The sequence below is a fragment of the Oxyura jamaicensis genome, chromosome 7 (genome assembly GCF_011077185.1).
Source record: "Oxyura jamaicensis isolate SHBP4307 breed ruddy duck chromosome 7, BPBGC_Ojam_1.0, whole genome shotgun sequence".
Taxonomy (NCBI): Eukaryota; Metazoa; Chordata; class Aves; order Anseriformes; family Anatidae; genus Oxyura; species Oxyura jamaicensis.
In genome coordinates, this window is record NC_048899.1 from 29,736,647 (window position 1) to 29,746,421 (window position 9,775).

General features: G+C 70.3%; 2 protein-coding genes across 4 annotated transcripts in view; one reads left to right on the forward strand and one right to left on the reverse strand.

Moving 5' to 3' along the window:
* Positions 1-283: 283 nt before the first annotated feature.
* Positions 284-4,733, forward strand: PRKAG3 (protein kinase AMP-activated non-catalytic subunit gamma 3). 3 transcript variants are annotated; one of them, XM_035331241.1, is made up of 13 exons: positions 284-447; positions 1,274-1,313; positions 1,420-1,667; positions 1,748-1,829; positions 1,910-1,968; positions 2,221-2,266; positions 2,372-2,426; positions 2,566-2,692; positions 2,838-3,003; positions 3,137-3,174; positions 3,369-3,515; positions 3,609-3,702; positions 4,166-4,733. In XM_035331241.1, exons 1-13 carry the CDS (start codon positions 415-417, stop codon positions 4,174-4,176), a joined length of 1,146 nt encoding a protein of 381 aa, XP_035187132.1. In that variant the 5' UTR covers positions 284-414; the 3' UTR covers positions 4,177-4,733. The 3 variants fall into 3 exon arrangements, 1 of the variants encoding a protein (XP_035187132.1); XR_004752243.1 differs by having other exon boundaries at positions 294-447; positions 3,609-3,778; XR_004752244.1 differs by having other exon boundaries at positions 294-447; positions 1,432-1,667; positions 3,609-3,778.
* Positions 4,734-5,242: 509 nt separating this feature from the next.
* LOC118169577 (sterol 26-hydroxylase, mitochondrial) overlaps positions 5,243-9,775 on the reverse strand; it is a 7,581-nt gene continuing 3,048 nt past the window's right edge. The window contains exons 4-12 of the mRNA XM_035330946.1: positions 9,586-9,775; positions 7,642-7,832; positions 7,262-7,461; positions 6,991-7,188; positions 6,660-6,820; positions 6,284-6,450; positions 5,972-6,053; positions 5,702-5,902; positions 5,243-5,620 (exon numbers count right to left, since the gene is read on the reverse strand). The exon at positions 9,586-9,775 is cut by the window's right edge and continues 1 nt beyond it. Coding sequence (XP_035186837.1) covers positions 5,495-5,620; positions 5,702-5,902; positions 5,972-6,053; positions 6,284-6,450; positions 6,660-6,820; positions 6,991-7,188; positions 7,262-7,461; positions 7,642-7,832; positions 9,586-9,775 — 1,516 coding nt within the window. The 3' untranslated portion in view covers positions 5,243-5,494. The remainder of the gene's footprint in view (positions 5,621-5,701; positions 5,903-5,971; positions 6,054-6,283; positions 6,451-6,659; positions 6,821-6,990; positions 7,189-7,261; positions 7,462-7,641; positions 7,833-9,585) is intronic.

Here is a 9,775-nt window from a genome sequence, read left to right on the forward strand (position 1 = left end):
GCCCTGCCTGGCAGCATCACCCCCACGCTGGGCCCTGACCTGGGGGGGCCCACGGCCCCGCTCCCCACCGTGACCCCCAGCCGTCCCACGGGGGGGCACGGAGCCGCTGCGTCCCCACGGCCAGCCCCGGGGCCCGCTCGCCCCCGGCAGCAGGCCAGGCGTTCCTTGAACCTTCCCGAAATAGCAACGGAGCCGGCGTCCATCACCCTTCCCTCGCCTCCCCGTGGCCAGCGCTGTCCCCAGGCCTCAGCCCCCAGCAGGTGCCGCGGGCTGGGGGTGACAGGGTGGCGCTGCGGGTGCTGCCCGGCGGCCCCCCCGTTGGCGGGGGCATGGCTGGCATTGCTCAGTGACACCCTATCTGCCAGGGCCCGGCCAGCCGCGGGCCCAGAATAGCAGCGCTGCCCTGCAGTCAGCATGGAGCAACTCCCCGGCCCCGCTGCTCCCCAGGTACCCCCGGGACGGGCGGGGGGCACGGCCTGCAAGGCGCCGCCTGGGGACCGGCCACCCTGGGTGGGGGGCATGGGGGAGGGGGGGCTGCTGGCACCTTCCCACGGCCGGGCAGGCGTGGGGACGAGGGCACGGGGCACGGCACGAGCCGCCTGCCTGCCCCGGTGCCGCCAGCCCCGGGGAATGGTTGGGGTGGGGGGCGTTTGTGTAGGGTCACCTCCCTGCTGGGGATAGCTGTGGTGTCGTTGGGGAGCAGCCCGCGCAGCTCTGTTATTGTAGGGTGCCATGTAAACATTGGCTCTGCCGCTGGCTCTGCCCTGGTGCGTGCCTCTTTGTTATGGTAGGGTCTCCCTGGGGGACTGCTGGGGACGTGGGGCCAGCCGGCCGGTCCTGCTCGCCCCCCTCCCGCCTGGGGCTGCCCCTTTGTTATTGTAGGGTCTCCTGGCGCCGAGGCCCCCCGATACCTGCAGCCCCACGCTGCAGGTGGGGCTGGCCGGGCTCCCAGCATCGGAGGAAGCCGGAGCAGGATTTACACCTTGGGGGCCGGGGGAGGGAGAGGAAGGGCGCGGGGCTCGCCTGGGCTGCCACAGCAGAGGGAGCACCCGCGTGGCCCCGCATCCCCTGCCCACCCCGGGGGCCCCTGCTGATCCCCCGGAGGGGGCGACGAGCCCCTGCCCCTCGGGGCTGTGGTGGCTGGGGGCTCCCCACCTGCACCCCGGGCTGGGGGAGCCGTGGCAGCGAGGTGGGTGCAGGAAGCCCCCTCGGGTGTGGGGTGAGGCTGGGTGAGGTGCTGCTGACCCCCCCCCATCTGTCTGTGACCCCCCAGATGGCGCCGCTGGATGCCGCTGCCCGCCCCGAGGACGAAGGTGGGTAGCGGGGGTCTGCTGGCCCCAGGGGGTCGCTGCCTCCTCCCGCAGCATCCCCCGGTGTGGGGGCTCCGGGACCTGGCAGCAGGGCTCAGGGCCGGGGCAGGTTTGCCCGCAGGGTTCCCAGAGGCGCCGTGCCCCAGGGAGGAGGAGGAAGAGGAGGAGGAGGAGGACAGGCGGAGGAGCCCCAGGCCCGTCACCTTCACGCTGGGCAGCGAGGTGCTGGGGCTGGGCCCCGAGGCGGATTTCCAGACCCCCGACGCCGAGGTCTACATGCACTTCTTGAGGAGCCACTGCTGCTACGACGCCGTCCCCACCAGCTGCAAGCTCGTCGTCTTCGACACCAGCCTGGAGGTGAGGCCACGGGGCACCAGCGGGGACAGCCCGGGGGGGGGCTCAGGGACCCCCTGACCCCCTCCCCGCTCTGCTGCCAGATCAAGAAGGCTTTTGTGGCGCTGGTGGCCAACGGGGTGCGTGCCGCCCCGCTGTGGGACAGCAAGACGCAGAGCTTCGTGGGTGAGTGCCGGGAGCCCCGGGGCCGTGCCGGGCCCGCTGTGGGGCGCGGGCAGCACGGCCAGCCCCCCGTGTCTCCGCAGGGATGCTCACCATCACCGACTTCATCAACATCCTCCACCGCTACTACCGCTCGCCCCTGGTGAGTGCCGGGGTGGGCACGGGGCAGGGCAGGGCAGGGGGTGGCCCCTCCCTGCTTCTCTTCGTCCCCCGCTCCGTGGGCAGACCGCGAGCTGCTCTGGAGCATCCCAGGGATTGGTGTGGCTTTGGGACACCAAAAGGGTCCCCACGACGTGACCCCATGGGGAGGGATGCTGGAGAAAGGGGCAGTCCCCCCAGAGCCCCCTTGGTCCCCAGCTGGGCCCCCCTGACCAGGGCTTCTCCCTGCCCTCAGGTTCAGATCTACGAGGTGGAGGAGCACAAGATTGAGACGTGGAGAGGTAAAACGGGGAGGTGACGGGGGTGTCTGGGCTGGGGGCGGCGTGCCCGGCACGGAGGTGGCTCGGGGGCTGTGGGGCCCCGCTCCCACCGCTCTCCCTTCGCAGAGGTGTACCTGCAGGGCTCCTTCAAGCCGCTGGTCTACATCTCACCGAGCAATAGGTGAGCTCCTGCCCGCGGGGGAGAGCGGGTGGGACGCCCACCTGGCTGCCCTCGCTGCAGCCGTGCTCCCCACGGGGTGTGCCCGGGGGGCTGGGGGGCTTCCAGGCATAGCCATGTCCCCCCGCGCCGTTCCCTGCAGCCTCTTCGACGCCGTCTACTCCCTGATCAAGCACAAGATCCACCGCCTGCCCGTCATCGAGCCCACCTCGGGCAACGTCCTGCACATCCTGACGCACAAACGCATCCTCAAGTTCCTCCACATCTTCGTGAGTGCGGGGGCAGCGGGGACAGGGGGCGCACGGGGGGGTCGGGTGCAGGGGGCGCGCTGCTCGCCAGGGCCGTGTAGTGTGTGCACACGTGGGGTGCCGGGGTTGTGTGCGTACACAGGTGTGTGTGCACTGCCCCAAACAGGGCTCCACCATCCCCAAGCCGCGCTTCCTGAAGAAGACGGTGCAGGAGCTGTGCGTTGGCACCTTCCGCAACGTGGCCGTGGTGCCCGAGACCGCCCCCATCTACGCGGCGCTGGAGATCTTCGTGGACCGCCGCGTCTCCGCGCTGCCCGTCATCAACGACGCCGGTACACGGGGCGGAGGGGCCCGGCAGAGCCCCCCTGATCCCCCTCTGCGGTGCCTCCTGCCCCGTCCCCAGCCCCAAAACCCCTCCTGCCGTCCCTGCGCCCCCTCCTGAGCCCCCGTGCTGTCTCCTCGCAGGGCAGGTGGTCGGGCTCTACTCCAGGTTCGATGTCATTGTGAGTACCGTGCTCGCACGGCCGTGCGCCAGCGTGGTGGCACGAGCCTGCACGTGGGGAAGGTGGGGATGTGCCAGGTCCGGGCTGTCGGGGCACTCACACGCTGCCACATGCCCCGGCACCCGTCCCACGTGCGGTGACACGCGTGGTGGCACGCGCCCACCCCGTGCATCTGGGCGCCACCTCTCCCGCAGCACCTGGCGGCCCAGAAGACCTACAACAACCTGGACATCAGCGTGCGCGAGGCGCTGCGGCAGCGCACCGTGTGCCTGGAGGGGGTCCTCACCTGCTACCCCCACGAGACCATGGAGGACATCATCGACCGCATCGCCAAGGAGCAGGTAGGTGAGCGGCCGGGCGGCGCCCCTCCTGCCCGCCAGCACCGGCCCTGCCTTCTGCCCGACCCCCCCGTGACGCTCTGGCCGTGCCCGCAGGTCCATCGCCTGGTTCTGGTGGACGAGAACCAGTACCCGCGGGGCATCGTCTCCCTCTCCGACATCCTCCAGGCCCTCGTGCTCACTCCCGCAGGTATCGATGCTCTTAACTCTTAGCCCACGACGCTCCATCTTTCTCCATTCGCACCCTCCATTTCTCTCCGCTTCAGGTAGGCGCTGCCCCCCCCCCCCCCCGCTGCGTGCCTGCCCCCTCCCCACCGCTGGGTCCCCGTCACCGCACCACTGGGGTCACACACCCCGGTGTGGCACTTTCTGGGTGGGGAGTGGGCTCGGGACCCCCCCACACCTGGTCCCAGCAGCGCCCAGTGGCCCCACGCAGACAGGGTGCCAAACACGCGAGTCCTGGGACCTCCCCAGCACGGTGCCTTCACCATCCCCTCGCAAGTCCCCGCTGTCCTCTGTACTGTCCCCATGTCCCCTGTGCTGTCCCTGTGCCCTGTGGCTGCTGGGGCAGGACGGAGTGCCGTGCCACAGGGTGCCCAGCCCCACGCCGGTGCCCGCCGGGGGTTACGGCCTCGTGCGCTCTCGCCCCACAGGCATCGACTGAAGACACCGGGGAAGTGCCGCCGCCGTCTCGTCTGACTCGGGGCCTCTTGCTTGGCCCGGCCCAGGCACTGGCGGGGCCGTGGAAGGAGGCTCAGGCCCTGGGGGCTCTCCATATGGGGGGGCTGCCCACCCACCCCGCTGCTGGGACTCGTCTTGAGCCCGGGGCCAGCTCCCTCCAGCCTTGGGGAGGACCAAGGGCGAGCACGTGGGGATGCCTGACGGGCACCGTGCCGAGAAGGGCTGCGCAGCCGGGTGCAGGGACCCTCCTGGCCACCCCCATCCCATCCCATCCCAAACTGCTGCCGGATCCCAGTGCTTCAGCCCCCGGTGAGCTGGGTCCTGCTGGCTGTGGCGGCACCGGGTGCTGGGCTCGGGCACAGGAGGGGCACAGTGGCGTGGCTCAGCTGCACACACAGCCTTGTTTATTGTAGGGTCTCCTAGGGCTGGAGCGCCCCGGCAGCGGTGCTTGCAAGGGGACCTTGCACACTTTTTTTTTTTTTTGGGGGGGGGTATTTATTTCTGTGCTTTGTTGGAATAAAGCTGCCCGCCCCAGGCACCGCGTCCTCGCCTTTCTGGGCGTGCAGCCTGGCACGGCTCCTCCGGGCTGGGGAGGGGGTGCCGGGTGCTGGGGTGCCCACCTGGGGACGGCCACAGGTGGCACCTCTGCCCCCGTGGGGACAGCCAGCAGGACACCCTGGGGCACGCAGCTTGATGGCTCCACCACGGCTGGTGGCCCCTGGGGACAGGGGGAGCTGAGCCCATCCTCCCCCTGCTGCCTCACCCAGCCGCTCACCCTGCCCCCTCCCCGCGCCCCTCTGCCAGCGTCTCGGGGGAGGAACGACTGATAGCGAAAGGTCCCGTGTGATGCACGCCCCCCACACTGGCTGGCGCTGCCGGGGGGCACGGTGCCAGCCCCGGGTGGTGCCAGCCCCCTCCCCACGGCGGGGACCTGCTGCCAGCCGCAGCTTTACTCCGTCCCTCCGCAAACCCCAAAGCCCCGCTGGCGGCTCCATCCTGCCCCATGAGGTGGTGGTGGTGGGGGGGAAACTGAGGCACGGAGAAAGGGCTGGGGCCAAGGTCAGTTATTGAGACAGGACCCGGGCGTCCTGGCCCCAGGCACAGATCCACGCGCAGCGACACGATCACGGGACGAAGGAGACACCCCACGGCCGCAAGCCCCCTCCCTGTGCCCCCCCCCCCCCCCCCCAGCAGGCAGAGCTCCTGGGTCCCCGCCACAGCCCCGGGGGGCACGGGACGGGGCGGGGGGGGGGGACCCCTGGCAGCGTGTGAAAGGCACAGCAACGCCCCAAGCCTCCTGCTCAGGGGGCCCCCGGGCGAGCGATGAACTCCAGGTTGATGGGCTTGTCGGCCACCAGCACGATGCGGGACACGGACGTCACCTCCACGCCGCGGGGGTCCGGCCGCACCTCGAATGCTTGGATGATCTGGGGGGGGAGAGAAAAGGGAGTGGTGGTGCCTCAAGACCCCCCTCCCCCCCAGAGACACCCATCGGGGCCCCTCCTCACCCTGGCGAGGGCCAGGTGCATCTCCAGCTCGGCGATGCGGCGGCCGACGCAGGCGCGGACCCCGTAGCCGAAGGGGATGGAGCTGAAGGGGTGGTGGGGGGAGCCGTAGCCCCGGAGCCAGCGCTGGGGCAGGAACCGCTCGGGCTCGGGGAAGTAGGTCTCATCGTGGGACATGGCGTAGTGCGCCAGGACGAAGAGGGTCTGCGGGGCGAGAAGGGGGTTAATGCCCCTGGGGGCACGGCGGGGTCCCCCCTGAGTGACCCCACTCACGTTCTTGGGGAAGAGGTAGTCTCCGATGATGATGTCCTTCTCGTAAAAGACCCTGGCGTTGGTGGGCACCACGGGGTAGACCCTGGGCCGGGATGTGGGGAGAGTTGGTGCGGGAGCTGCTCCCACCTGGGCCCCGAGGCAGGGCCAGGAGGAACCTCTCCCGCTGCTCCGTGGCTCCGTCTCCCCAGAGAGGATGTGGGTGGGTGGTGGATGGATGCAGCCCCAGGGGTCTGCAACCCAGCCCTCCACCCTGCCTGGCCGGTGCCCCCATCACCAGCACCCCCCAGAGCGTGGGGCCAGGCTGGGCTGTACCTCAGCGTCTCCTTGATGATGGCCCGGAGCATCGGCATCTTGGGGATATCCTCGGCACGAGGAAACCGGTCCGGGGGCACGACGGCTTTCAGCTCCTGGTACAGGGTCTCCTGGATGCCTAGGTCCCGGGAGAGGTGGTACAGGGCCCACGACAGCGTGTTGGAGGTCTGGGGGAGCAGAGGGGAGGGAGGGAGGTGGGGCTGGCACCAGAACATCCTCGCGCTGCGCCAGCATGGCACCAGACAGCCCCAGCTCCAATGCGCAGGGAAAGCAAGAGGGAAACTGAGGCACGGAGCCGGGCAGGTGGCAGAGAGGAGAACAGGGTCTGCGCTGACAGGTCCCTGAGCCCCTGGGGCAGTGTGGAGCCGGCCCTCACCGTGTCCACGCCGGCCAGCAGCAGCTCGGCCACGCTGCCATAGACCTCGTCCAGGCTGAGCCTGCCGCTGGCCAGCAGGTAGCTCAGGTAGCCCGACACCTCCTTGCCCCGCTCCACCTGCCCCTCCAGCTCCTTCATCTTCCGATCAATCAGGGTCTTGCCTGCAGGGACAGACATGGCCATGGAGAGATGACCCAGAGTCCGTGGAGAGACGGGCAGACGCCGGGCGGCCAAGAAGGAACGTGCCCTGGCCACGCTCGGTGGCTCTCTGGGGGCTGCCCCCCTCGTGAGGGTTGTTATGGGGGGGTCTGATCCCATCCCCACGGCTCACCGAAGGCAAAGATGGTGTCCCAGCTGTCCAGGTAGCGGTCCCAGAAGGGCAGCACCTTGCGGCTCCAGCGGGGCAGCACGGTGGCGAAGATGGAGTTCTTGAACATGAGGTTGATGGAGTCGATGAAGTGCTGGGTCTCGGCGGGGACCTGCTGCTTCAGGCACCCGATGCGGGTCTCGAAGAGGATATAGGAGATCCCTGCGGGAACAGGCAGCATCCAGACCCCCGCGGGGACACAGCGGGGCGGGGGCGAGGGCCGGGCCCCCCCTACCTTCCAGGGCGAAGCGATAGAGCAGGTTGGCCACGTCCCCCACCAGCACCCCCGAGGGGCTGCGGCTCCGCTCCTCGCGCAGCCGCACCATCAGGTCCGACACCACCTCGCCGATGGCGTCCGCGTACAGCAGCGCCTCCGAGGGCTTCAGCAGCCGCTTGTTGAGGACCTGGCGCAGGCGGTACCAGCGCTCCCCTTCCCTGCAGGGGGATCGGGCTCAGCGGGCTAAGCCAAATTCACCCCGAGCCCTGTGGGTCTCTCCACCCCGCCGTAGCCATGCCCGCCCGCCTGGGGAAAACGGAGCGCTGGGACCCCACATCACCCCGGGGCAGGGGCAGGAGGTTTGCTGCCCCCCAGGGCACGGCCAGGGCAGGACTCACTCGGTGAAGGGTCCGTAGGGCAGGCGCCGGGTGTCCCGGTGCTCCTTCCACAGGGCCATGTCGCTCCGCATCGGGTACTTGCCCTCCTGCCGCAGCAGCTGCTCCAGCACCACGGGGCTCCCGATGTTGATGTTCTGGTAGTGCCCGAAGGTCGACTTCCAGATGGGGCCGTAAATGCGCCGGGACATCAGCTGCGAGGCACCAGAGCAAGGCAGGGTGAACGGGACGTCGGGGTGGGGGGGCAGCGCTCAGCACCGGGGCTGGGTCAGTGCCCGAGCATAGGAGGCAGCCACCCCCCCGCAGACTGGCACATCCCTCATCCAGCCCAGGGAGGCACGGAGAGCCCGGCGGGACTTTTAGAGCGACACAGACCAGGAGGGGACAGCGGGGACAGGGACAACTGCCATGCATGGGGCTTGGCGAAGACGCAAGGCCACTGCAGCGGCCGCCAGCAGATCCAAGCCCTGCTGCTTGCAGCATCACCCCATCCGTGCTCCGCTCAGGAGCGGGTCCTTGAACCCGCCGCCGATAAGGGTGGTTAATGATCAGCGCTGGGCAGCACCGGGCTGCTCCCAGGGCAGGTGTCCAAGTGCTGGGCACAGGGCTGGGGCCACGTGTGGCCTTGGGCTCCCGCACCATCCAGGGGACATCCACCAGCATCAGCCCTCCTCCCGGCTCAGAGCCCCCCTCTCCTCACCTGCACCCACCGGGGCCGTGCCTGTGTCCCCTCGGAGCATCCAGCGCACCCCAGGGGCAGCCAGGCACCCCTTGCAAGCCACACGGCCACTTCCAAAGGGCTCGTGGCACCTCGCCGGGCACCGCCACAGCCCCTGTGGAGCGGGACCAAGCCCAGGGGGCTGCAGGGACCCAGCAGGGAAGCCCTGGTCCCGGTTCCCCGTGGCTGCGGGGATGCACGTGGTACAATCTCCCTTGGTGACTGACTGCATCGCAGCCTGAGCCCGGATTCATCTGGATTCGTCACCGCGGGGAGACGTTCCTCGCGCGTGGTGGCAGGAGGAGGGGGAGGGATGGCCGCCCCGGTGCCGCAGGCAGTGCGCCCGGAGAACACGGGGCTGTGGGTGGCCACATCCTGGGTCGAAGCCTGCTGCCGGCGTGCGCTCATGGCCAGGACCCGGCACAGCTCGGGCCTTGGAGAGCAGGGCTGGGAGAAGCTTCCGGGATTGGGGGAAGGCACCTCCGGAGCTGTCTGCAAAGCTGGGCCATGCTGGGAGCCCCAGGGGAGCAGCAGGGACCTGTGCCTGCTCCCCGAGCCCCTGCTCCCCTGCCACAACCCCTTCCCCAGGCAGCGGTGCCCGCTGCTCCGCGGTGCCAGGGAGGCCTGATCCTGCACTTTCCTCCCAGCTGTGGTGTGGGTCAGAGCTCCAGGGCGCTGGAGGCTGCCGCCTGGCTTGCGGCCAGCCAAGCCCATCTCTTGCTTCATCCAATGTATGAGGGAGTGCCAACAGAAGAAAACAAACAGCTACCTGTTCCTCCCCTGCATCCCCAGGCACTGCTTGCCCCCACATCTGCCCCCCAAACTGATGCTCCCCAGGCTCACTGCAGCTGGGGCTGCCCGGGAATGCTGGGACCCCACGAGCAGCCCCTGGCCCTCGGGGGGAAGCCAAGGCACGCGTGGCCCTGCCCAGCTCGGGCACTCCGAGGCAGCCGGCGGGACCCTCCGGGTGCCACCCGTTTCTCCACCAGTCCCCCTGCACGCTGCTCCCCCCAGCATCCCCCCACGGGTGCCGGGGCGCTCCCCACCCTCAGCTCCCCACAGTCACCCGTGGGCTCACCCCCATGCCGGCTCCCAGCTCGCCCCACCACCCATCCCCAAAGCCCCCCAGCCCACCGCGCCACCCCCCCAACCTCCCTCGCACCCTCGGGGACCCGCAGCCCCCCGGCACCCCGCAGCCCCCGGCCGGCCAGCCGCGCCGCCCCGGGCACCTGGAGCCGGTGGGTGTGCAGCAGGTAGCCGCGCAGGAAGAGCCAGACGAAAGTCCTGAGCAAGCCCGGCCCCGGCAGCTCCGCGGGGCCCTTCAGCCGAGCCGGCCCCGCCGCCGCCGCCGCCGAGCTCCCGGCCCTGCGCGGCGGCCCCGGGCTGCGCGGAGGCGGCGGCGGCGGGCGAGGGCGCAGG

What these genes read in the sequence shown, in the direction of transcription:
- PRKAG3 (XM_035331241.1), top strand. Translation starts at nt 415, where the DNA reads ATGGAGCAACTCCCCGGCCCCGCTGCTCCCCAG. An exon ending in CCGGCCCCGCTGCTCCCCAG is followed by an intron (nt 448 to 1,273) that starts GTACCCCCGGGA and finishes GTGACCCCCCAG; the next exon opens with ATGGCGCCGCTGGATGCCGC. An exon ending in CAAGACGCAGAGCTTCGTGG is followed by an intron (nt 1,830 to 1,909) that starts GTGAGTGCCGGG and finishes GTGTCTCCGCAG; the next exon opens with GGATGCTCACCATCACCGAC.